Source organism: Phoenix dactylifera, chromosome 16, assembly GCF_009389715.1.
Source record: "Phoenix dactylifera cultivar Barhee BC4 chromosome 16, palm_55x_up_171113_PBpolish2nd_filt_p, whole genome shotgun sequence".
Taxonomy (NCBI): domain Eukaryota; kingdom Viridiplantae; phylum Streptophyta; class Magnoliopsida; order Arecales; family Arecaceae; genus Phoenix; species Phoenix dactylifera.
Genome location: NC_052407.1, coordinates 2,844,680 through 2,872,033, shown reverse-complemented (window position 1 = coordinate 2,872,033; position 27,354 = coordinate 2,844,680). Strand labels below are relative to the sequence as shown.

The 27,354-nt window shown below is 39.0% G+C and overlaps 1 protein-coding gene and 1 long non-coding RNA gene across 6 annotated transcripts; one reads left to right on the top strand and one right to left on the bottom strand.

The window, feature by feature from the left end:
- Nucleotides 1–2,889: 2,889 nt before the first annotated feature.
- On the bottom strand, nt 2,890–3,672 carry LOC103711459 (acanthoscurrin-2-like). The gene is made up of 2 exons (XM_008797597.2): nt 3,578–3,672; nt 2,890–3,457 (listed from the first exon to the last, which is right to left on the bottom strand). Exons 1-2 carry the CDS (start codon nt 3,670–3,672, stop codon nt 2,890–2,892), a joined length of 663 nt encoding a protein of 220 aa, XP_008795819.2.
- A 1,462-nt stretch (nt 3,673–5,134) lies between these two features.
- LOC120104033 lies at nt 5,135–19,300 on the top strand. 5 transcript variants are annotated; one of them, XR_005506417.1, is made up of 3 exons: nt 5,135–5,676; nt 15,621–15,677; nt 16,644–19,300. It is a non-coding gene; the product is annotated as an uncharacterized LOC120104033 (long non-coding RNA). The 5 variants fall into 5 exon arrangements; XR_005506414.1 differs by having other exon boundaries at nt 16,598–19,300; XR_005506415.1 differs by lacking the exon at nt 15,621–15,677 and having other exon boundaries at nt 16,598–19,300.
- Nucleotides 19,301–27,354: the final 8,054 nt, after the last annotated feature.

Below are 27,354 nucleotides of genomic sequence, written 5' to 3'. Positions count from 1 at the left end.
TTCGTTATCTTCGAGGAACAACTGATTTGGGATTATTATATTCAAAACAACCAAAATCGGAACTGGTTGGATATGCAGATGCTGGAAATTTGTCTGACCCACATAAAGGGCGATCACAAACAGGATATTTATTCACATATGGTGGTACTGCTATATCTTGGCGATCTATAAAGCAAACTATCACTGCCACTTCTTCCAATCATGCCGAGATACTTGCGCTTCATGAAGCAAGTCGAGAATGTGTGTGGTTGAGATCTTTGCTTCAACATATCTATGAAGAATGTAATCTTCCAACAATCAACGAGAAGGCAACAATAATATATGAGGACAATACTGCATGTATTGCTCAAATAGAAAAGGATATATTAAAGGTGATAGAACCAAGCACATCTCACCAAAATTCTTTTTCACACATGAACTCCAGAAGAAAGGTGAAATAGATGTTCGGCAGATTTGCTTAAGTGAAAATCTAGCAGACTTATTTACCAAAGCATTGCCTGCAACAACATTTAAGAAACTAGTACAGAAGATTGGTATGTGTCAACTCAGAGCCATTTGTTGACATGCTCACATGAGGGGGAGGCTTATATGCACTGTACTCTTTTTTCCTTCGCCTAGGTTTTGTCCCATTGGATTTTCCTAGCAAGGTTTTTAATGAGACAGTTTGAAAAGCATATAATGAGAATATTGTACTCTTTTTCCTTCACTAGGATTTTTGTCCCACAGGGTTTTTTCCTAGTAAGGTTTTAATGAGGCATAATCTTAAGAGATGAATATCCAAGGGGGAGTGTTATAAAATCTTGACTCTTCATCTTCATCTCTAGATGGATATTCATCTGAATTCATCCATGACTATTCAACTTCTCGTAACCCTCCAATTTCTTCATTAATGATGAATTAATGTATTTATGGCCTTTAATCTTATGGCCTTTGATCTTTCTCCTTTGGCCTATAAATAGATGATATGTAATCTTGTATCGGGAGGTGAAAAGTAAGAAAGAATAAAAGAGTCATTTATATCTCATGCCCTCTTGTGCTTTCTTTCTCTTTATTTTCTATTGCTTTATTACTTTTACTTTTAGTTTCATATCAATAAGGCAATTTTAATTGGTTTTGATTGTGAATTTCTCTGTGTTGAGAATGCCGGGAAGCTATTTATGATGGGCAGTTAGAGAGATCGTCAGCAAGCTATTTATTTCTTCTTATAGGTCCCGACTAGCAATAATACTGCAGATAAAGTGATTGTTGTCTGGGTAGATGGGGAGTAACAGCACTCAGCCATCAATTAGGTTGTGATAGAGGAGTTTGGCATATCAATTTGAGCTCGTTTGGTTTACGGAAAAAAGAAAAAAAGTATGATCAACGAAAAAGTAAAAAGATGCTTCTTATTTGGTTGAAGTTTTCAAAAGAGAGAGACGAGAAAGTTGTATTTCTGTAAGAATATAATTTTCACGTTTCATGAAAAAATCTCTTTCATGAGAAATATGAAAAAGTTATTTTTTTTGAGCCGGAAATCAAAATATTTTTATTTTTTCTTAAAAAAGTCTTTCAGCTATCCTTATTTGATTCAAAGTATTAAAGATTTAATTTTTATTAAGGGTATAATAGGAATTATACATAACTTTTCTAAGAAATTTGATGGTTAACCAAATATAAGCACTCTTTAAATCTATCACTTTCCCATGGTCAACCAAACATACCAAAAGTACTTTCTCAGGTATTTTCTTTTCATGAATCATATTTTTATAAGGAAAAATATTTCTCGCGAGCCAAACGAGCCCTTTGTTTTTCTTGATTCTCTTTATTTTCATCTCTAGATGCATCTTTCCAACCAAAGTATTTATTTGAAAGGATTTTTTTTAATTCATTTCAATTGATATTTGGTTATTCATGAAGCACAATAATCCCCTGTCAAGTATAATCCATCAAGTTCAAATCACGTTTGATGCACACAGTAAGTGTAGCAGTTGGGTTAACAAGTCTCATGAATCTGGATTCACTCTTATTGAAACCATAAAACAATATTAATACCCTAAGATCTCTCTCTCTCTCTATTATCAGAAAGAATATATGTTATGAAACATTCCTCCTCCTGCCTAAGGTGCGCCTTGTGAGGCAAAATCTTCTGTTCTTTGTATGGTGACACAATTGCTCATCCACAACAATGAAATGTTAACAGCCATGCAAGCCACTGGGTAATTTAGAAGGACATGAGGACTTCTGTCCATCTACCACGTCTCATAATTAGGTTGGCCTTCACCTAAGAGGGAACCTATGGGGTCTCTCCAATGACCTTGCACCGGGTGATGGGAGGCCTACACGTACTTCTTTATGGTGTCTCTCGCGAGTCACCTGAATTTTTTAAAGTCAATTGAAGAGAAAAGGAGATCATCTTAATCAAAATGGACAAAATTTGAAATCAGGGTTCCACTGTCATGCAAGTGGGTTTGGTGGGATCCAACATTTCTGTCTGATTAGTTGGGGGTTGCTCTCGTGGATGACATTGACGTTCGTCTCTTCTATAAAATTGTGCTTCATTTGAAAACCATTTTTATGAGCTGCTGCATAGATGTGATCTGACCTAATACCGTGTCATATTCTTTTTCTGACATACGTATTGCTTGTCCTAGTCAACGTGTAACATGTGGAAACAAGTGTCGTGTAATGCATGTCTTGTACCTACACCTCATGGTCTTCTTTCTTTTCTTGTTTTTTAAATCTTTCAGGCATAATTTCGTTTCACTATATGTGAATCCGTTATGCTTTTAGTATTACTGGCAGTGGCAAGAACCCCTCTTTCTTGTGAAACATGGCTAAGCATGTTGTTGCCGGCATCCTAATCCTCTTTGTGACTGAAGCATCACTTGTTGCTTCTTCTGCTTGCCCCATCTATCCACCTCTCCGGCCACCGCCACCATCTCCGCCGCCGCCAATGCTCTTACCTCCGCCTCCTCCAGGAACACCGAAAATGTATCCACCACCAACGCTAGCACCACAATCAAAGCCAGCGGTTTTACCTCCACCACCCTCAGAGATTTTTTTACCACCTCCTCCTAGAACATCAAATATGTATCCACCACCAGCATCACCACCGAAGCCAATGGTCTTACCTCCACCACCATCACAGCTTTCTTTACCACCCCCAGTGTCACCAAAAACATATCCACCACCACCAAATCCAAGAGTCTTACCTCCACCACCCTTCGAGATTTCTTTGCCACCTCCTCCAAGAATACCAAATATGAACCTACCACCACCACCACCAAAGCCAAGAATCTTACCTCCATCATCATCAGAGATTTCTTTACCACCCCCTCCAAGAACATCAAAAATGTATCCGCCGCCACCGCCACCACCATCACAGATTTCTTTCCCACCTCCAACGACGCCACCAAAAACATATCCACCACCAGCACCACTACCAAAGCCGAGGTCGTGCTCATCTCCACCGTCGCCACTGAAGCCATGGCCATGCCCTTGTCCAGAAGTGGTACATCGCCCCCCTCAAGCGAGGCCAATTTGGATGCTGCTCTGTGCTTATGCACTGCGATGAGGCCAAGCTTCTAATTAACAGTACTATATATTGCCTTTTCCTATAGCTTTTGAGCTACAAGAAGGTCGTGGAAAGCGCATGCCATCAAGAGTACCAGTGTCCCGCCCAGGAAAAGCCATTACTTCCATGTTTATCTAGATTAACTTGCGAGTGTATGCGATGCCCAACCAGAATGCCTGTGTGATATCTGGTTTTTGATGGGAAAGCTTGAAAGTGCTGCAGGATTTGACAATGATAGACTGCACAATTACGTTTTTTGCAGATGAAGTGCAATAATTGATAACACTCATAACAGTATGTTACAATATGTTAATCTAACGCTATGGAAGGCTTGGTGATATCTTTTGCTGGCAGAGGTAACAAACATTTGGTTAGACAATTAAATATTTCAACATTGATTCATTGAATTTAACGATTGAGATCACATGTATACTAAGTGAAAACATCATTCTTAATTTTTTGGTAATCAGTAATAGCATTGATTTTCTGTTAGGATACATCTAAAATTGATTTTAGTATGCAAATTAAGTAATAGCAATATTATTTTGCTGAAGTGAAATTTAATGTTTTGAGTTGCAGATATGATGAAGGTTTTGAAAATTAAGTATAGAAATTTTAACATTCTCATTTAAAGCGAGAGAACGACGTCATGGCTCTTTGTATTTGAAAATTAAGTAATAGCAAAATTATTTTGCTGTAGACAGTGTTCGCATGTAACTAATCAACACACGTTGAAAACGAAGTGGGCATGGTGGTGGTGCAATGAAGCTTCCTTTTAAATATATAATTTAAGTTTAATAAAAATAAAATTATATTGACGTATATTTAATATAAAGTGAAGTGATGGCTGGTTTCCTATGGCGCTGGTAACTTAGGTTAGAGTGAGAACCGAAAAAGAAATTTCTGGTTCCATGTAAAAGGACTTATAGGACGGATTGAAAGTCCGTAACTTTGGGACTTAGAAAGTAATTTGAGGTTTAATAAGGGATTTGTCAATTACATTTTTTTAAACATAGTTCACATTAATTGAAGCCGGCAGCGAGCTGCCGTCTACCCCCCACATGGTTAATCCAAGACTGCGAAGCATGACGAGATTTTTTTTTTTTTTCTAAACCAAGTGATTCATACAATACGTGTGCGATGCATCCAATAAAATCAGAAAACAAAATATCACAGAACTTTCAAGAATGCTCCCCATCTTCCGTCTATAGGATGCTACTGGCATGGTTAGCCACATAGGTGGCCATCTAATCCGCAACTTTGTTGGCTTCTCTAAACACATGCTTTATGTGGACAACTCTTTCGTCCCTCATCATTATTCAGATATCGCGAATTAAAAAATTGTTAGCAGTAGTGATTCTCAGATTCTCTGCATCCGGCTGATGATCATGGAGTCACCCCCAACACGGACCTTTTCCGGATTATTTCTGAAAAATTATTGGTTGTATCGTGTCCATCAGCTCAGCGGTGGACCAAGTCCACATGAAAAGAAGAAAGGGGAGGGAAAACGGACTCCTTTCGAACCCGCTCGATCTCCTGCTTTCTCCTTCAACCCTAGCGCGGAGACGCGGGGGGGGGGGGGGGGGGGGGGGGGGGGGGGCCTCCCATCCCACCATCTCTCTCTCAGCCCCCTCCTCCTTTCTGTAGATTTTTCCTCTTCTTTTCTACGCTCTTCCCTTCCGCGATCTCGCCCCGCTTCGCCCGTCGTCTGTTTCTATCCAGGAAGAAGTTTTCATTCTTCATGCTATTCTTGGTCGCTTCGCTGAAAGATTCGATTTTGTCCGCTGGGTTTCGCTACTTGAGTCTTGGATCTGGAGGTCTTGTAGCGATTTCGACAGTTCCAGGTAGCAATTGTTCCTGTGCCTCTTCGAAGGTTCTTGCCTCAACGTTTGGGACTTGTGCTCTCGGTTGTAAAGAAGACTTCTTTTTTCTCGGTTCTTGGAGCGATTTCGCTCTCATGCCCTCGAAAAACCATCTTTCCTCTCGGGTTTCGATGCTAATGTCGTTCTCTGGTTGAAAATCGGAATTTTCGCGAGATTTCGCTACGGGAGGTTCGGTCCTTGAGGTCTCGCAGAGATTTTGATAAGGAGATTGGATATCTATCTAGCTGCTCTTAATTTCTGGTAAGAATCTTGGAGCTCATTGTTAGCTGGACTCCCACTGTTAATAAGTTATCCTTTGCCTCTGCTTTAAGATTCTTGTCCCAAGGTTTGGGATTTTTGATCTCGGGAAGAAGAGTTCTTGTTCTGCGTTCTTGGAGCGATTTGGATCTCTTCCTTTTGTCGAGCCATCTTTCATCATGGGTTTCGATGCTACTGTGTTTTCCTGGTGAAAGATTGATTTTCTGCTGAATTTCGTCGCATGAGTTTCAATCCTTGAGGTCTTGCTGTGAGTTCAAAGGAAAAGATGATAGATTTATCTGGGTTTTGTTGCAAGTGTTTTTTTTTTTAACTGGATTTTGTGGCAAATATCTTGCAGTTCAGCATTTTTTTTTTTGCTTAAACGTAGTTCAGCATTAGCTGCATTTCCGGCTGGTAACAATTTAGGGCACGTTTGGTTCGCGGGAAGAGGAGGGGAAAGTGTGGTTAACGGAAAAATAGAGAAATGCCTTATATTTGGTCGGAGATTTCAAAGGAGAGGGATGAAAAGTAATTTTTCTATGGAAATAAGATTCTCATATTATATGAGAAAGACAAATCGATGTGGGACATGAAAAAGTTTAATTCTCACCGATTGGGAATTGGGAATTTTTTTTTCAAAAATGCTTTTAAGCTTTTAGATAGAATGAGATTAGGTCTTTCTTTTTATTAAGAGAATAATAAGTGTTTTGCAAAACTTTTTCAGAAAAATAGATGCTTAACCAAACATAAGCCATTATAAAATATACCACTTTCTTATGATTAACCAAATATGCAAAAATCACTTTCCTAAGTATCATATACCTAAGCATCAGCTTTTCAGAAAAAAATATTTCAATGAGAAAAAAATCTTTCCGTGACCAAACGAGTCCTTAAGGATTTTATCTCGATGCTCCAATGTGAATCCCCGGTGGACAAGTATTACACATATTGCTTTCTAGTTCGACTGGGCCACCGCTGAGCTGGTGGAGCTAGTCCCCTTTCCTCTAATCCCTTACTTGAGCCCAGCAATGGCTTTCGAAGCTTACAATTGCCGTCTTACTTTCCCACTTCCTCGGCTTCCCTTTGGTCTTCATTGTGCCCACTGGGCTCTCAAACCTTGGTGAGATCATTTACGGTTCTGGGATGCCAATTTTTCGGATATCTCGACTCTTCGGGTGCCATTCCTTTGTGCAAATTTAGAATGTTGCTTCGACGTGTCATAAGCCAGAAGCCCGAAATTTTTCTTTTTGTGTCACGAATGCTGCACCTTTTTTTTTTCTTGGTAATGTTACACTTTTTCGTCGTGATGTTAATGATTGATTGGCAAACCAACCCTCTATTTTGACGCAAGAGATGCAGTGAGGTGAGATCTTTGGCTTGTGGTGGTGTACTTCTTGAGTTTAGAATTGGTGGTCGGGCTGCCGTCAAGGGCACTAGAATCGAATTCCTTTGGTTTCTTGGTGTCGGCATTGATCAATGAGAAATAAATTGTCTCTTTATTCATTTATTTCTCTTAGGTTAGATGCTGCTACATTGGAAAACTAGGAATTAATTCTTGTTAGATTGGAATAGTTTGAAATTGCTTTGCTGGTAAAGTTGAGACTGACTATACGTTATATCTTGATGCTCTTTGCTCTGTTCATATAATTATTCCTTTTTTTTTTTTTTGCATGGGACACAGGATTTCATTTGTGCTTATATTAGCAGACTGAAAAGAGATAATTTTTGGTCTTTAATATTGTATATTATTGTTCCCTCCATTGCTATTATGTAAAAAAAAACCCTGTGCGATGATTGACTTCTCCACTATCTAGCAACCAATTTTCTTGTTTCGGGATTCTTCCCTGGGGTGGGTGGCATGTGTGTGGGAGACCCGAGCTTTCTTTTTTTTTTTCCATTTTTATTTTAAAAGGACCCTTATTTTATTTCTATATTCCTTTCCTTATAGATCCGAGATCTAAATTATTAGAGAAAAATAGGAAATAGATCCATGGGTTCAATTCCTTTTTATAGAACTTGTACTTCAAGGAAATATTAGATAGATGTCTATAAATGAATTCTCTCATTATTCATTATTTCCGGGTCTTTTCGTTGCATTCACTTACAACAAGAAAGAACCTCCACCGTTTGGTGCAGCACATGCATATGACGTGGACACAAATATAAGTGTGTACGTATAGAAGTATACATGTTAGCTGTACATGTGGGTTAGGTACATGCATAGATGCACGTTTTGTATATGCTACAAACACACATATACGCGTATACATTTGTCACGTGTCTCTGCATGCATGCATGTGGAGAAGCTTCTTGTAGATGCAAGATTGTCTATAATTGAGTTGGTTTTGTGTGACATGTAATTCATTTCCTAGAGGCTCTCTCCTATCTATGGCCTTTTAAGTGTTGGAGGTAACATTTTTATCTTGCTTCATTGAACTAGGATAGTGGCATTAGGGTGGAGGCATATGGGAAAAAGAAAGTAATGATTAATTAATTGGATATGTTTAATAACCCTTAATATATATATATATATATATATATATATATAAGGGTAAAATAGTCTTTAGAAATGATATAAAGGGTAAAATTGGAAGGAATCAAAAGTTAATGGCATAACAGTAGATATGTTGAAGTGTTAGGGGCAAAATGGAAAATTTAGCATTGTGATGTGACTTAATTCATGGGTTTGGCTGTGCCGGTGGAGTGAAACAGAGAAGAAAAGGAGGGAAGTCTCAGACGGTGACAGAGAGAAGGAAAAGAAAAAGAAGAAGAAGAAGAAGAAGAAGGAAAAAGAGAGAAAAAGAGAAGAAAAGAGAGAAGAAGAGAAGGAGAGGGAAAGTCCGAAAGAAAAAGAAGAGAAGGGAAGGGGGGATCCCGATTGTGTGTCGGCTGAAATAAAAAGAGAAGTATCGGTCTTCTTTCCCTCGGTGCAAGGACCCAATCCTCCGTTAAATAACTGTCCCTACTAGTATTATAAAGAAATTAGGCTATACAAAGGATGGATTTGGTCTTGAGAGGTTAGATAGAAGTGGTTAAAGGAGAGAAAATCGGATTTCGACAAGTTTTTCCGGCACTGCAGAAAAACTGTGTCGAAGTCCCAACTTCGGCGAATTGTTTCGGGGGTCAAACGGCCTCTGATAGCAATTCATCTTACCTCTTTGGAATCCTCCATGAGTGTAGAATGTTAGGTAAAAATTTCATAAAATTTGGAGTTTGGAAAGTGGACCAAAATCGGGATGAAGTAACCCGCTGTCGGTTCGGGTTACTGTTCATCCGGGTGGGAAAATAAGGAATTTCATGCCATAATAGGGTATTAAGCCTAGATTAGGCTAAGGAAGACCTTGTACTCATGCAAGGGAGTCCCTAATACACATAAATGGTGAGTTAATTAAAAAAAAGAGAAGAAGAAAAGAAAAGGAAAGAATTTAGAAAAGGGGGGAGTTGAATCAATTAAAGTTTTCTATATTTATGATTGACACGTAGATTATGGCCCTTGATATAAGAATAAATGTGTTATTAATGCATGTCACAGTTGGGCAAGAAGCTAGGGAACCAGAGGAAGAAGTCTCCTACTGCCTACTGTAGATTTTTGGAGGTGTATCAGGGCTGTGATATCTACTAAAAAGGAGTATAATCAAGACTACCACTCACTCGACCATGACCCAATTATAACTAACATCAGGGTTGGGAGTGAGGAATCATGGGAGTACAATGCAACTCAATATACCATGAGAAGGGCTCTACATTTTTTTGAAATAGAGGAAATGAAATCAATTAACAAAAGAAGTCATTTCACAATTCGGAACCAATTTAATTACTCATCTACCCCTCGTAATTTCTCTCAATGTTCCCTCAAATGCATGTACAGAATAATCAAGCATGGAGAACAAAACATAGAGGAATCTATCATAACAATTAATCAATAAACTCAGGTGAAATCAAGTCACACTTGGCAACATTCATGAAAATGAATAAGGAATGTGCTCATGGTGCAAAGTACAAACTCCCACTCACCTGTCAATCCGGCACAGTCCTGATACACCGCCAAAAATCTACAGTAGGCAGTAGGGGACTTCTTCCTCTGGTTTCCTAGCTTCTTGCCCAACTGTGACATGCATTAATAACACATTTATTCTTGTATCAAGGGCCATAATCTACGTGCCAATCATAAAGATAGGAAACTTTAATTGATTCAACTCCCCCCTTTTCTAAATTTCTTCCTTTTCTTTTCTTCTTCTTTTTTTTATTAACTCACCATTTATGTGTATTAAGGACTTCCTTGCATGAGTACAAGGTCTCCCTTAGCCTAATCTAGGCTTAATACCCTATTATGGCATGAAATTCCTTATTTTTCCACCCGGATGAACAATAACCCGAACCGACAGCGGGTTACTTCATCCCAGTTTTGGTCCACTTTCCAAACTCCAAATTTTATGAAATTTTTACCTAACATTATACACTCATGGAGGATTCCAAAGAGGTAAGATGAATTGCTATCGGAGGCCGTTTGACCCCCGAAACAATTCGCCGAAGTTGGAACTTCGACACAGTTTTTCTGCAGTGCCGGAAAAACTTGTCGAAATCCGATTTTCTCTCCTTTAACCACTTCTATCTAACCTCTCAAGACCAAATCCATCCTTTGTATAGCCTAATTTCTTTAGAATACTAGGTAGGGACGGTTATTTACCTCTTTCTCTTCGGAGGATTGGGTCCTTGCACCGAGGGAAAGAAGACCGATACTTCTCTTTTTATTTCAGCCGGCACACAACTGGGATCCCCCTTCCTTTCTCTTCTTTTTCTTTCGGACTTTCCCTCTCCTTCTCTTCTTCTCTCTTTTCTTCTCTTTTTCTCTCTTTTTCCTTCTTCTTCTTCTTCTTTTTCTTTTCCTTCTCTCTGTCACCACCTGAGACTCCCCCCCTTTTCTTCTCTGTTTCACTCCACCGACACAGCCAAACCCATGAATTAAGTCACATCACAATGCTAAATTTTTCATTTTGCCCCTAACACTTCAATATATCTACTGTTGTGCCATTAACTTTTGATTCCTTCCAATTTTACCCTTTATATCAATTTCTAAAGACTATTCTATCCTTTTTTTATATAAATTTTTTTTTTAGGGTTATTACATCCTCCCCTCTTTATATAAAATTCGTCCTCGAATTTAAAAGAGTAAATTACCTGATTATTCAAAGAGGTGAGGGTATTTGCTCTTCATACTTTGCTCCGACTTTCAAGTGCATTCTTCAACATTGTGCCGGTGCCATTGGACCTTCACCATACATATTTTCTTATTTCTTAGCTTCCTGATCTGAGTATCAAGGATAGCTATAGGAAGCTCTTCATAAGAAAGGTCTTTCTATACTATAACTTCCTGCACTGGTAGCACATGGGATGAATCCGGCACATATTTTCGGAGCATAGAGATATGGAATACTGGATGCACATGGCTGAGGTTTTGGAGGCAGTGCTAATCTGTAAGATACATTGCCAACCTTATCTAGTATCTCAAAGGGGCCAATGTATCGGGGACTAAGCTTGCCCCTCTTTCCAAACCTCATTACTCCTTTCATAGGAGAGATCTTTAAGAAAACATGATCGCCCGTGCCAAACTGCACATCTCTCCTTCTGACATCTGCGTAGCTCTTCTGCCTACTAAACACTGTCCTCAACCTTTCCTGTATCACTAACACCTTTTCTGATCAGTGCATCTACCACAACATTAGTTTTTCTCGGATATGAGTAAAGCAGCAATACTATCAGAAGTTTTTCAGCTCGGTGTATCTACCTCAACATTTGCTTTTTTCGGGCAGTAGTGTATAGACAAGGCATAATTTTTATCAATTCCAATCATCTTCCCTGTCTCATATTGAGTTCCTTCTAGTAGAAAGGTATTTTAGACTTTTATGATCCGTATACACCTTACAAGATTCATCAATCCGAGACAAAAGGTATTTGTTCTTTATTGTTACCTTGTCAATCCTCGATAACCGATACATAACCTCAAACTTCCATTTTTCTTCTTTACAAACAATACTAGAGCTCCCTAAGGTGACACACTAAGTCAAATGAAGCTTTTATCAAACAGATCATGCAACTGCTCCTTTAATTATTTCATTTCAACTGGAGCCATTCTATAGGGGATTTTTTAAGGTTGGTGTGGTATTGAGAATCAAATTAATTACAAATTCAATCTCTTTCTCTGGTGGCAAACCAAGAAGATCTTCTGAAAAAACATCAGGATATTCATTCATTACTGGAAAATCCTCCAATTTGGTCTCCTTTCAAGTATCCATTACATAGACTAAATAAGTCTTACACTCCTTTCTTAATGCCTTCCAAACTTTCAGAGTAGAAATTAAATATAATTATGAATTACATTACACAGGTGCATCGCTTTGAAAAAAAAGAACCCTGGTTCTTCAGGTATCTAGAGTATCACTCTTTTACTATAGCAGTCATTATGAGTGTGGTACTGAGACATCCAACCTATTCCCAAAATGATGTCAAAGTCTTGCATGTCAAGTTATATAAGATTTGTCACTAACTCTCCTATTCCTATTTGAATTATGCAATTCTTGTACTAATGTCAACAATTACTGTTTTCTATAGGGGTGTAGGAACATACAATGGTTCTTCTAGTTTCTCAAGTATGCAGTGTAATTATCTGGAAAAACTATCTGAAATAAAGGAATGCATAGTGCCAGAATCGAACCAAATAGAGGGATCAATCAAGCTGACTGGTAATATACCTGTTACCACCCGGTCATTGGCAGTAGCATCTTGGTGGGTCAGTGCAAAACTCGAGCATTGCTTCTTGGCCTCTGGTCACTAGGTACAGGAGGTCTGGGCTCATTCCTCCTCTTGTACGGGCAATTACGTGCCAGGTGTCCAGTCCGCCCACAACTATAACATGCCCTCGCTCTCCTCATATAGGGCCCACTATGGAATCTGCTTGAGTAAGTGCGGGCCCTGGGCTTCTTTTGAATTGGAGTGCCCCTGAAATCCCATGGCTTGCCACTCTGACTTCTAGCTGATCTAGATCTCATCAGGTCAGCCCTTTCTTTATCAGATCTTTTTAATTCAGCCTCCACTTTCAAAGCTCTGTCCAAAATATCCTTATAGCTGGAAATTATCTGTAAAGATGTTCGGGACCTGATCCTGTATCTAAGCCCTTGTTCGAACCGGTTGGCTCTACTCATATCGTCCTCTATGAACTGGGGGCAAAATCGACTCAGCTCCTCGAACCTATTGGCATAATCCAGGACAGTCATATGTTCGGACTGAGACAGCGATAAAAACTCATTCTGTTTTATTTGCCTGACTGAGTCCGAAAAGTACTTAGCATAAAATACCCTCTTAAAATCTTCCCAGGTCATTCCGTCGACCTCATATGTTGTCTTCATAGTAGTCCACCAATAATCAGCACTCCCCCTTAGCATAGAGGTAGCTAATTTGACTTTTACCTCCTCGAAAAATTGGAGTAACTCATACATCTTCTCCATTTCCCGGATCTAGGTCTCAGCTGTCATGGGATTGAATCCACCATCAAACATTGGTGGATTCAACCTACGGAACCTCTCGTAATAGGAATCCATCGGCTGTACAGGTTGGGCAGCCAACTGCATCTGCTGCTGTTGCTCAAGCAGTTGTACCATTAACTGGTACACTCCTGCCAAGTCTGCCTGGGTGGCTATGGAGTGTGGAGTAGTTTGTGAAATTGATTGGCTATCAGGGTTCGGAAAAGGTGCCCTTATTTCTCTTTCATCCTCCATGTTGCTTACGGCTACCTAGCAGTCAAGAATTTATAATGAGTTTACATAAATTATCTTTTAACATAGCAAAAATAGCAAAATCTATCAGAGAGATCACATAGTCATATTATAATTAATCTGAGAATCTACAGTATTCACCTTTTCTTATTAACACAAATCTTCATTATTGTGAAATCTAGTCTTCCATCGCAGTCAATATTTTTGACCAATTTAAATTGACTCGATCCACCATACTTTCGCTGTACAACTCTGATCAATATCCTCCGAATTTATTAATTGACTTTCTATCAAAATACAAATCTTGATTGTAAACTGAATGATATAAAATTTTGTCTCAAGTAGAGCCAAAAAAGAACTCTTAAGTCTAATCCCCAAATATATTTTACTAAATTGTAAATGACTCATAAAATAACATACAGAAAAATCCTATGCTCCATAGTATAATCCTATACTTAATCCTGACTCACCCTATTGCTCTGACAGGACTCTTCTTAACCTTTGCTCTGATACCAAGCTTTGTCACGACCCCCGCCCCGATCCGGCGGCCTGCCGGAAACGGGGCGGGGGTCGTGACAATATGGCTTTCAGAGAGTGAGGGGTGATGATATATTTTCGGCAAAATATAGTGGAAGAGGGTATTTGGGGTATGCATGTGCAATTTGGAAGGGGGGAAGCCGATGTGTATCTATGAGTACTATGCCTATTTAGCCAAATTTAAGTGTTTATGATGTGTGTGACATATAGAATCGTTAGAGGTAACTTGAGTAATTAAAGCAAAGAGAGAGGGGGCTCGGTTCTGAACTAGGTCGACTCAATGAGAACCGGTTCGAACGGAACCGGCTGGTTTCAAATGGTTCCGGCCAGTTTCGGTCGGTTCGGAACCCATTTCGACCGATTCGAGGTCAGAACCGATTTTAATGGGCGAATCAATCCGGTTCCCCATTGGGTCGGCTCGGTACGGGCCGAACCGGACGGTTCGGTCTGCTTTGGCCTATCTTTCTCTCGAGAGTTTTCCGAGCCGAAGAGGGAGTGCTCTCTCAATTTTTCTAAGCTGGGGAGGGGAACCGAATCAAATGCTTGAACTGTGCTAGTCCCCAAACAATTTGGTTTAGTACTATGGCTGGTTCGGCATGTTTCGGCAAACATTGTAGTTATCCATTGAATAACAAAGCCTGTTGATTAATTTTGTTGTTTCCCTACTAGTTTTATAGCAATTCTCTCAGTTGTATTCATTACTAGAAAGAACTATCATACCTTTTACTTTCTCTTTTGAATTGAAAATTCTACCAAGTGCGTGACAATCAATTTAAGTTTTCATGAAATTGAAAATTTCCATTGGCAAAATCACTCCAATGTGGAGAAGTTGGGAGTCTTAACTAGTTTGCTGCCCAGATAACTATGCAGAGTAGTTGCTGAAGGTAGCATGAAACTTTTCATCAACAGCTAATAGAGTATCAAAAGGCACAATTAGCTGGGTAAAAGGCAAACTTTTCTTGGATAACAAGTACTGTTGAGAGCAAGGTCTGATGAACCGGCCCGTACCGGCCGATTCGGACCGGTCCAGCCTGTACAGAATTTGGCTGGAGACGAAGAAGACGAAGAGAAGGAGAGAGAGCGCGGGGAAGAGAAGGAGGGAGGAGACCTGTGGCCGCCATCGGAGAGTCGCAGAGGGGCGGCGGAGCCCGCGGGGGCGCGGCTGAGGCCGCGGCCGCGTCCCTGTTTTGAATCGCCGTGCCTTCGCGGGCTCCGCCGCCCCTCCGCAGCTCTCCGATGGCGGTCATAGGTCTCCTCCCTCCCTCTCTTCTCTGCGCTTTCTCTCCTTCTCTTTTTCTTCCCCGGCTCCAGCGAGGAAGAGCCGGCCGGTTCCAGTAGGAACCGGAACCGTATCGGTCCGATAGGCGGCTAGTAAGCCAATCGGACTTGGTACGACGAACCTTGGTTGAGAGAATACAGGATTATGAGCCTTAAATGCAATAAAAGGTCATAATAATTTCTCATCCCACAGAGATTTTGAAGACATTGCTTTTTATGGGTGGTTTGCATAAGTGCTTGCCAGACATCTCAATATCTCTTCATTTTTGTAATTACTTCATATATCATTGACACGATTGATAACAATTTGCTTAAGTAGATTGAAATAAATGCTGTTCTCTTCTTTTGCATCTCCTGAATCAGATGATTTTGCATCTCGGCAGTTGTTTCAGCAGCATGTGGGATCAAGGATGAGTAATGGTATCAACATATATATCACATTTGCTTTGATGATTATAATTGCTTATATTTTTCCTTTTGATAGTTGAGGAGAGTCAAACTACACATGAATAAAGGCATTTACAATCATCAGCAGATTATAATTGTTTCTGAGAACAAAAAAGAATACTTATTTACTCCATATTTTCCAGTTCAAGTTTCCTATAACATCACCAGCTTTTTTATGCAATAATATATGTCCGTGTAATCCTACAATGATGATCATTATGAATGGTGTCTCATAAGTTGAAGCTAGTCAACCATCAATAGTAACTGCTCTATTTTGTGAAATATCAAAGCAAACATATTATTTTTGCCCTCTTAAGATTTACTTATCTAACTATATTATAAAAGAGAGTTTAAATTTAGAATATTGCTTTTTTCCTTTGGAGCATGTTCGTCATCAATTTCCCTACCTATTGTTTTTCTTGCCTTTTATTTGGAAGGGAAATACTTGTGAGATTTTCCATGTCAGTCAAAATAATATCTGCTAATTACATGTATTTGTCTATATATGCCTAAAAGATCCCTTATGATTCAACACCATTATAGATTGATATTAAAAAACTGGAAAAAACTACTCATTTCACAATGCCTTCCATATACCTCCTATGGGATCTCTCATCATCTTTCCTTTTTTATATAAAGAACAAACAAAATTGAACATCCTATTTTCACAACCAAATACCTCGTACAAAATCTTAACTTTGGAAATTTATAATATTTATAAAAAAGAGAAGATTATTATTTGAATTCAAGAAGGTTCAAACACATCTTTATTAGGTACTTTATTTTCATTTTGTGTATAATACAATTCACAACACATATAAAATAATAAAAGAGTTAAATATTTTACATTCTTTATCTCTTTGATTCATCCCATCTGATTTTTTCTCGGTCAGATATACATTCCAGATATTAACCGAGTACCTATAATTCTCTGCATAGTTGTTACTGCTGGATTCAAAAATGAAAGTCAGATTGGAAATGCCTATGGTAAGCTTGCGTTAGTTATGTTTTTTTCTTCGCTTTTTATAATTCTTCACTGAATAGTTCTTCATGTTTGGTTTAAGAAGTCAACGGAAAGTATTTGTAAGATTTGAAGTCACTTTATTTGCATTTTTCTGGAATTCAAGTTATCAGGGGTACTTCATGTTCTTTTAATTGGCAATTGTCTGTAATTTACTGCTCATATTGAATCCTTGCATATTCTATCCTTCCTGTTGGTCATTAACATACTCATCAAATAACTATCAAACAGAAGATAAATCTGTTTATGACACTGCTTTCTTCTTCTATAATTATCTTCATACCTAGGTTGTGCTCTTTTTTATTTCACTCGAACAACTTAAACTTTTAAGTGGCTTAATGTGGAAAATAGAAAATAAAACCATGGTCTGCTGTACAACCCCATATGGGGCGTACCATATTATACCGGAAGAAAACTGGTATGAAAATCAACTTTGAGTCAGTACACATCCCATACCACCCCGTACCGAAATACCACCTTGTACCGAGGCATACCGGCCTGTACCGAGGTGTGTACCAACCTATACTGAAGTGCACCGACCTGTATCGAGGCGTACCAAGATATAGATTGAGAAAAATGGGTAGAAAGGTATTTCAGTACAGGGTGCGTACCGTACTGTACCGTGCTAAACCGATAAGGTACCTATATAGTACCCGATACTGAGATTGCGGATCTTTAAGAAAACCAATTACTAAGTCACTTCACTAATACCTCTACTATGGTGTGGACATGGTAAAGGCAATCTGAAATGATTGATCAAATTTGAGCAAGAGAAATTTGTGATCTGCAATTTTTCTTTATGTCGCAATAGTTTTCTATAGTTTCCTACTAATCAAGGTTTTAAATGAGCACGGATTATACAATATGAGAAGCAATGTGAAGGAAGACTGTAGTATGATTAAGTGTATCTTGACTGCAATGTGACATCCAACGAAATTCTTGCTTAGTTAAACTCATTTTTTCATGGCATATACATCCAACTCAGCTTTAGACTACAGAGTCAGTTTTCCAGATAAATTGACTTGTTTGCAGCTGGTTTGATATATCAAATCTCCTGAAGATGAAATCTGGCTGTTCATATGGTTCACTGACTTCAGTAGTCATAGTCGCAGATGAGTACCCTCCTGGAAATCATGCATCTGCATAGCTACACTTAAGTAGGATAGTTGTGCATATTGCTAGACCTATTAAAACTTGTTTCTCTGCCTTATCTATATAATGACTATGATTGAAGAAATTGTGACTTGCTTCTTGGTATATTCTAATAGTCACCTTTATTTCTTCCTAGTCAATCAAACAAATAAACCGATAAATCATATAACATACATCCATACTTGCATTTGAATGACCCTCACCTTGATTTATATTTTATACTAGTATACTTATGCAAGAAGTGCTGTTGTGATAATTTTGTTGGTGACAACATTTCTCATGATCCCAAAAATGCTTCTGGCCTGAAAGAGCCACTGGATCCCTGACCTCAGCTTTGCCATTCTATCTTTTGCTGGTTGAGGTCATATATTTCTCTGCTTACTGTTCAAGGTTGATCAAGGTGGTTGGTTCCGCTTGTCTTTGCGGCAGCCTTCCTCATTATGTATGGCATTATTGCACCATGTTGCGGTATGAAGTCCAAGATGCAAAGCAATGTCTCAATTGCCTGGTCATGAGCCTTGATCCTGGCTTAGGCCTGGTTGGGGTCCCGGGAATAGACTGTGTACACTGAACTGGCCAGTGGTGTTCCTATTTCTTCTCCCACTTCATAACCAACCTCCCTGCCATCCACACTGTTGTTGTCATTTTTGCATCCGCACTGTTATTGCCATCCAAGGTCTCAACGGTCTGGATCATGATCCTTGGTCCTGGCTTAAGCCTGGTTGGGGTCCCCGGAATAAGCTTTGTGTACACTGTACTGGTCGGTGGTGTTCCTCATTTCTTCTCCCACTTCATAACCAACCTCCCTGCCATCCACACTTTTGTTGTCATTGTTGTGTTTTGCTGTGTTGCAAGGTATGGATACAGAGACCTTCACAGGAAAGATAGCTTTGAGAAGATGCTGTTTGATAGCCTCACCTTTTATGTTCAAATGGAATCCATGATGGATAATACTTTTATTCAGTAGAGAGTAGCTTATGCAAGCAGCAACAGAACGAGAAGCCAATGTTTCTGCTAAACACTCATCAACACTCGATTCCATCGTTCCTGTCAAATCTTCATGGTGGAGAAACCGTCAGGTTAGATGATGAAGTCGAGCACAACATTTACTGTGGATGATGAGTTAAAATTTCTGAATGAGTGTAGGGATGCTGCGGTGGCGCACATGCTGGGGAACACAATCGTGGGTGCTCAAAGGGATTTGCTGTTTTTCAAAAAAAAATGCTATCAATTACATAAATGCATTCCCTAGGATTTATAGGGAGAATATTGTGATGTTCAATGCTCCCCATGAGAGTCTATTAAATGTTTGGCAGATATTCTATGTATAGATCATCTGACTGACAATGTGTATGTGTTTTGGCATGCTTTTGAGTGAGAAATCTGAGCCCTTCTTTTCTGCTGGGATGATAAAATGTTCAAATTATATAGTAACATTTTGAGCAGTAGCTACTGATACTGAATGAAGTGAAGGGATGAATGAAAAACAACTTTATTATGGTAAGAGGCATGGAGGACCAATCTCTATGCCAGAACAAGCAAGCATTATACAAAAAACATGATGATCTTACATTCATACATATGTATCAAAACAATTGGGCTGTAAAATTCTCCCCATCTGACATAGCCAATTTCTGGTGTCTACATAATTATTTGACTTTGTTATCTGATGATTTACTGGAGCAAAAATATTTACTTTGTTGCAAACTCGCACACTTATTATATGCTATCAGGGCTACAAAGTACAAAGATCCAGAGCTGGTTTGATAACCGGTTTTCTGTTCAAGCTCATTCAATTTTTTTTCAAAAAAAGAAGATTGGGATTCAAACAGCATCTTAAGTCTTTGTTTGTAAAAGAGCAAGCTCAAACAATGTTCAGCATGCATAAAATTCAAATCAGCCAAGTCCCTCGAATTCAGTTTGTTCAAGTGGCTCAAGGTGTAAGTCCGACCAGGGACTGCAGGGTATGGCAAAGCTTGGTCCATGACTGAGGTTGAACATGCACGTAAAAAAGTCTGGCATAACGTAGCAAAATAAAACAATTGGATCACCCAATCAGGCGCCTCGCCCGCACAAAAGAAATCCAATGCAATAAAATCAGAGCATAAAAATCCAGTTTATGTATGTGTGGTACATGAGCTGGTCATGCTCATGATCATAGTCTCAGAAGAACATTCTCTTTATTCTTTTCTTTCGCTGCTGTCTTGCTTCATGAGATGAATTTTGATGGATTGATCTTATCTTGCCCTTCTACAGGACAAGTATGATGATGAATCTGTATTGAACGGAGGACCTGATCATAAACAGCTTGCAAGGACCCTAAAGCTAATTTTTGCATCCCGTTTAAATTAGCCTATATCAAGACGTAGAAACTGTTCCAAATGCTACTTTCATTCAATATGCTTCATCCTGTCGCGGTTCTATATCCTTCGCGCTACAACATAGTGTCCTCCGTAGGGAAGTTGCCTCTTCAGTTTCTAACTTTTTTGAGCCAAAGCTTCTCTGTCGTTGCATTAGAAGTAGTAGCATATTCTACATTGCTTTTGAAATAACGATGCAGCACGCTACTTTATCACATTAGCAGCAGCAGCATATGCTACCTCAATTATGAAACACCAAAGCAGCATCCTCCCACTACAGGAATAGTAACATTTGCCGGCGTTTTTCTTGACCTTTCCCGACACTTATTAGCGTCGGCCAAAACCCAGCCGACGCAACAGCAAGCGTCGTAGATGCATTGCCTATATCTGAGTGGAAAAGGTTTTGGCCGACGCAAGCGGAAAGCGTCGCCAAAGGCCAAGATTTACCGACGCTTAATAAAGCGTCGGTGTATCTTGTTTTGCCGACGCAATTTAGCGTCGGCATAGACCATCACGGGGCCAGCCGGTGTTGCTGGGGTGGTTTTTGCCGACGCTTATAAGCGTCGGCTAAACATTCATATCATTCAAAACATCAACACAAATATTCAGATCATTCAAAACATTCATATTGTCATATATAATTAATAAGTTTAGAATTACAATGTACTTTAAAAAATATAAGAAAGATACATAGAAAACTCCTTAAATAACAGTCTAAAAAGTATCACAGACCGGATGTAGCGCCATCATTATCTCTACGAGCTGTTGAAGTATCAGGAATCTACAAAAAAAAAAGACTTTAGAAGTTAGGAATATGAAAATCATTAACTCATGCAAAATAAATGATAATTATGTAGTCATCAAATACATATAGTTATTTACCTGAGGAGGGAGAAATCGCTGTAACATAGATGAAATATGCTCAAGCTGAGACTGCAAAGTTTGTTAGTTCTGCTTCAACTCCGCCAACTCTGCCTGATGGCGATCCTTCATATCTTCAATTGTTGCCCGAAGTCTACTAACTTCTGCATTGCTACTGCCTTCTCTAGCATTTCTTGTATACATGCCCACTGCAGACAACTGAGTGGGGGTAACTCCAACGCCATAACCCCTCACTCTACCATAACGCTCTGGGCCCAATAATTCAGCGAGCACCTGAGCTTCGACATGACTGGTCGCGTCGGATGATGATGACTCCCCGACGCGCTCTGAAATAAGAGTTGTTGCCCTGTCCTATATCTCTCAAAAGAAAAGGTCATATTAATGTATGCCAATAATATAACTAATAAAAATATCGTTGAAAGATTCAAAGATGAATACATACAACTATATCTCTTGACTCCTCCCGAACAAAACTGCCATCTCGGTGGGTGTGAGTCATCTTATAAAACTCCACCTTACCAGGCTCCCTTCCATTATCATCCATCTACAACAAAAGATATATTGGCAAGCTAGTTATCATGATACATGCTATATGATAGAACAGTTTAAAATAGTTGAGCGGACACAACTGACCCTTCCGCGCAACCGATCCTAGAAAAGTCGATAAAATGCTTGCAGCCCTCTTGATGGGTTGCCCCAGTTCATTGCAATGTACCACGATCTTCTCATCCTCGCATAGGCTCCACACGTCCCGTGCTCGAGTGGGTCCTCGTGTCCTCCTCACTTTTCCCAGTCCATCTATAAAAATAAAATAAAATATCCTTTAATTAAAACATTAAAGGCAAATGATTTAATATAATTAACTTGTAAAAAAAATTAATATATAAAATTAAATCAAATTACTCTGGATGTGCACGTCATCCATGTCTGGACAATCAGCAGGTGACACGTGCTCAGACTGCGACTCGTGCTGAGTATGAGACTCATGCTGAGCATGGGACTCGTGCTGCTGGGGCTCGTCGGGTTGCTGGGACCGCAGGGACTGACCGGAAGAAGATCCCACGGATATGTGCTGAAACTCAACATCTCTGAATCGTTTTCCTCGCAGCATGTTGTTACCTAGTATGCACAAAAATAAGCAATATTAGTTAAAAAATAAATAAAATCTAAATAAATTGCTAATTAATTCAATGCTAAGGCTGAATGGTAAAAGAGTTTAAAAATTGTTTGCACTGACTATCACCCACCCTCATAGGCAACCCCCATCACCAACAATATAAATAGATAGCTGATTTAATGTTCAAATTACTTTTATATCTGCCAACAGAATGACAGTCAATTATATGTGATTCGAGCCTATAAAATAATGTCTATGCAACTGATTCAAGCTCCTTGTGAGTGGATAGTGTTTGGCTTGACTCTTAGCTTTTTCAAGCATCAATCAGATGTAAACCAGCCAAGCTTGATCTTGGCTTCTAGGCTTAAAATTGATATCAAGCCAAGTCGAAGCAAACCCCAGCTCAATCCTTGTGATGGCTTATCTAGATAATATAATGGTTTTATATGTTTTCATTATGCATGGCTTTCATTATCTAACTTGTGATCGATGCGTCAGCTAGTTATATACTTATGATGGTTTAAAAGATCATAGTCAATATTTGTGTAAAGATGACCTTGAGTCTGATACCCAGAATGGTTTTAAGGGTATCAACGCATTAGAAATAGGCCGATATTCTGCTTGGCTTGAACCTAGGCTTGATCAGCTAGTTTTAGTTACATTTCTAAGTCAGTCACAGTCAGGGGCTAGGGGATCAGTCATGTGGAGCTCATCCTCATGTACTCATTTTCTGATTTCCCATTGATTGGCCTCATTCAACTATTCCCTCATGGTTTTGGCTGCTTTAAATTCTGAAGTCTTCCAACTTAAACCAGTTGTTCAAACACTCTTTACTCGAATTTTGCTTGTAATGCATATGCTGTTTAGTTTTCTTCAATTGGTTTTATGGATTCAAGGTTATCAACATTCCTATGCTCATCCAAATGATCAACAGTCCCGGTTGTCTCTGTCAAGATTTAGATTTTGCTGCAGCTGTATTAATGGGCAACATTAACAGGAATATTCTACTTCACTTAGCGAAGCAGCGACATCCCCCTTACGTAAATTTAAATGATAAAATTTAGCTTAGCATCTTTCCCTCAAATAGTTAATGTCTTTGGGATGGTTACAATTTTGGTGATACACTTATTGTGAACAACAGTATGTCCATATGTTTGGTGATGCGCTAAGTTTTTTGATCCTGGTTGTTGATCTTACCATTTAAGTTACATGCAGAGCCTTAGTACCTGATTTCAGGAATAAGACAGTGAATCTTTTGAAAAGCATGACCAATTATTATAAGCAACTACAAGATGCTGTGAACTCAAGTAATTGAAGACATTGGGATTTGAAATCTGAGCATCTTACTGTTTAACATGTTAAGTTTTTGAACACTTGCATTATATGCCACAAAGGCTAGAATTGTATCATAGCTAAAGTAACAAGATTTGACGTTATATCAAGTGTTCATGAGGTCTTCGACATGAATATTATATAGCTTCATCTTTCTGCCTTTCATCCAATATTTTGGTTTTTAGTTTCCAAACAGCTTCCAAGTCTTCCACATTCTAGATATCTCATTCAACTTCAAAAAGAAAGAAAATAGGATGCTGAATATTAATTTACAGCGTAATATCTGTTTATTAAATTAGAACAGTTTCACTTAAACAATCAGAAAACTTGATCCAGTTTGAAACTTGCAACATATATATTCCCCTCATACATGCACATGCCTGTTCTATGAAACCAAAATAAGTATAGGGTAATACCAAGAATGATGCATGAAAACTACCATTACAGAGATGGATGTTCTTACCAAGAACACAGAGAAAAGTATGCATCTAACCTTGCTTTGTTTCTAATCCCAACCTTTTGTGAGATTTGATTGTCTTTGCTAGCATACTTCCATTAGCATTACTCTAATTCAAGAAATGCAGTAATACCCGGTAAAATTTTTTTGAATTACCTCTGTCTCAGGCGGAGGGAGATGGGGTCGGCTGGTCGGCGCCGCAGAGGAGGGAGGAGGAGAGGAGGGTGCGGACGGTCGCTCGGCGCCGGAGAGGAGGGAAAAGGAGAGGAGCTTGCCGTCGGACGTCGCTCGGCGCTGGAGAGGACAAGGGCCGGCCGCTCGTCGTCGGAGAGAAGGGAGGAGGAGAGGACCTAGGGCTTGATCGATCGGGATGCCAAATGAGGAAGAGGGGGCCGGCTGCTTGATTTTGTTATTAATTTGACTTTTGACGACGCTAATAAGCGTCGGCTTAGATTTCAATTACGACGATGCTAATAAGCGTCGTCTTTGCTTAAAAAGCGTCGGCTTTTCCTGTAACATTACGCCAACGCTCAAGAGCGTCGTCTGTTCTGGAGAATTACCGACGCTTAGTTAAAGCGTCGGCAAATCTTGGCCTCATTCAATTTTTTCCCGACGCTTATACCTAGCGTCGGAAAAAATGCGTCGGGAAAGACCATTTTTCCTTAGTGTCCCTTATACTGAAACGGCAGCATATTCTACCTTGACAGTGAATTCAGCAATGAACATTGCTTCATGGTGCTCCAAAGTTTTGCTCAAATTGTTTTTTTTTAAATCTAAGTGGCATGAGATATTTTGATGGACAATCATGGTACTGGGCTCCTCGTGTGTTAAAAATATTAAATGACTATGACGTCCTGTGGAAGAACGGGGTTGCAATAGTGCATGCCGATAACGGCATCGCATAGATAGCCGCACATGAAAGGCCTTTTGTGATGCTTGTGCCGCTAAAATCATGGCCAATTGTATTTTTGTTAATCTTGCGTAAACTTCGGCCATTATAATGGTAGAGATTCAAGTGCTAGAATCGGCAAGGTTTAGTTGAAGATGCACATGTGGGCATTATAGAAGGTTGTAATGATCTAAGATCTCACTCAAAAATATTAGTCGGAAAATATTATTTAAGTTCTTTGGCTTTATGTACATATTCAGAATTTACATATTGCATAGCCGCAAGATCCTTACATACTTTCTTTGTTTAAGTTTTAGCGTCTTGCCAGAATAAGGGTCAAAATCCATTTAAATTCAATCACAAGTAGCATATATTTAATCACAAACATCATGATCAATCATGATTAATCCAAATGAACCCATGGTGCAGTATTTCTTAGTTTATATAACTAGTGGTTGGGTTTGCTTCGGTACCATTTGTAAGAACCTAAAACCTCGTTCAAAAAGGCTAGCCAAAACAAACTATGTGGATTCTTAAGCCTAGGTACTGAGGATCTACGTATTGCATTGTCAAGATAGGACTACATACACACGACACAAATTCTCGCATGCTCTCTCTCTCTCCCCATATTTAAGCTCTGGCATCTTTGCCAACTAAGGGTCTAAATTTATTCAAATTCATAAGTATCATAAATCTAACTATAAACATCATGATTACTTCGTAATCAATCCAAATAAACCCATCTTGCAGTGTTCCTAATCTATATAGTCATAGACTGGATCTGTTCTAATACCATTTATCACAATCTAAAATCTCAACCTAATAGGTTAGTCAGAAGGTATTATTTCAATTTTTTGGCTTAGTATCTAAGATCTATCTATTGTATAACTAATATGAAATTAAACATACAATCTGATCTGCAGGGGTCTATTGGACACTATTTGCTAGCTAGGATTTATAAAAAAGTTTGGCCACCTTCCGTGTCTCATGCCTTGTTGGCCGACCGAGGTGAAGAGAAGATTAGGACAATCTAGGGGACCCACATTTGCTGAAAGGGTGACCTCTCTCTCACCTTGACCCTGAACTCTTGACCGGCCTCAGCTCGTCGGTAGCACCGGCATATTTGGCGGGTAGTAACCTTGTTCAATTGTATCCTTCCGGAAATTGGAATGCCAACCTCGGCCTTGGTGTCTCAGCCTACGTCTCTTTCGCCTCGCATTCTCCTAGGCCTGGTAGATTCCTTTATTCTAATCTCAGGTCGCCTTCCTCACAAAGCTCATGGTAAACTTCATCCCAGACGTTCTGCACTTTTCTATAGATATTTACAAGTTTTCACCCATTTGTTTCCAATATAATGTAAATATTTAGAAAGTACTGAAATCGCTTACGAAGACTCTATGAAGCAGTAGTTTTCTCCAATGGATCAGGTCAAACTTAACCAACATTTCACTGGGTACACATGGTGGGCCTATGTTGGGAAGTGGTGCAAATGTTACTCTCGTAGTATACTAGCCAAATAAATGATTTGAATGCAGGCTTTTAGATCGATAACTAGTTGTTCCTGGTGAATTTTTAGATAGTGCAATAAACTGAAATCTGCAGGCTTTTGCATGAATACAATTACAAAAGAAGTGATATAGTCTTGCATTTTTACTGCAATTAGCATGCTGCTGTAATTAATGTATCGGTATTACCTTGATTGCATCTTTTACACAATTTTTTAGTGCTTGTTCCTGCTGACATGCAATCAGAAATTGGGAAGAAGGGGCAGAGGTAACAGAAGGTTAAAAACGGAAGGTGATTTAGATATAAAATTGTCAAGGAACACATCAGACTCCATCAAATTAAGCGACCCGGTTCTTAAGGTGTCTGTCTTCATATTTTGATATAATAAATAAGCCGAATGACTTCAAATTCTTTCAAACCGAAAACTATATCAAATCTGCCAACACATAAGCCTGACATAGAAAGAATATTAGATCATAAAAACAAGCCCAATTTTGTTGGTCTTAAATTATTCTCTGAGCTAAAATATTACCTATGAATTGCAACTAAATCACAGATAACTTAGTAAAGGAAGTCATGTGCCTGGAAGATAGCTCAGTAATGAACGTGGAACACCTTTGCATGAGCAACTATATACGTATTCGTTCATGTTGTCGCGCGGGAGCCTCTTTTGTTGCTCTAGGTTTGCCACTGATCTTTTTTTGCATAAATCTAGATGCAAAAGAATACAAACTGAGCTATACTCATTGAGATGTAAATCATACTTGTCATCAAACATTTATCCATTTCGTCGTCAATCAGGGCTACGAATGACCTTGTTTTTTCCTGAAGAAAACCATTAATCATTTTTATGACATGAAGTCTTCATCAAAGATCCTATCCGTACAAGTTTATGAAACGATTTTGTTTTCAACTGTGCATATCATTTTGCATG

What these genes read in the sequence shown, in the direction of transcription:
- LOC103711459 (XM_008797597.2), bottom strand. Translation starts at nt 3,672, where the DNA reads ATGGCTTTTCCTGGGCGGGACACTGGTACTCTTGATGGCATGCGCTTT. An exon ending in ATAGGAAAAGGCAATATATA is followed by an intron (nt 3,458 to 3,577) that starts GTACTGTTAATT and finishes CCATGGCTTCAG; the next exon opens with TGGCGACGGTGGAGATGAGC.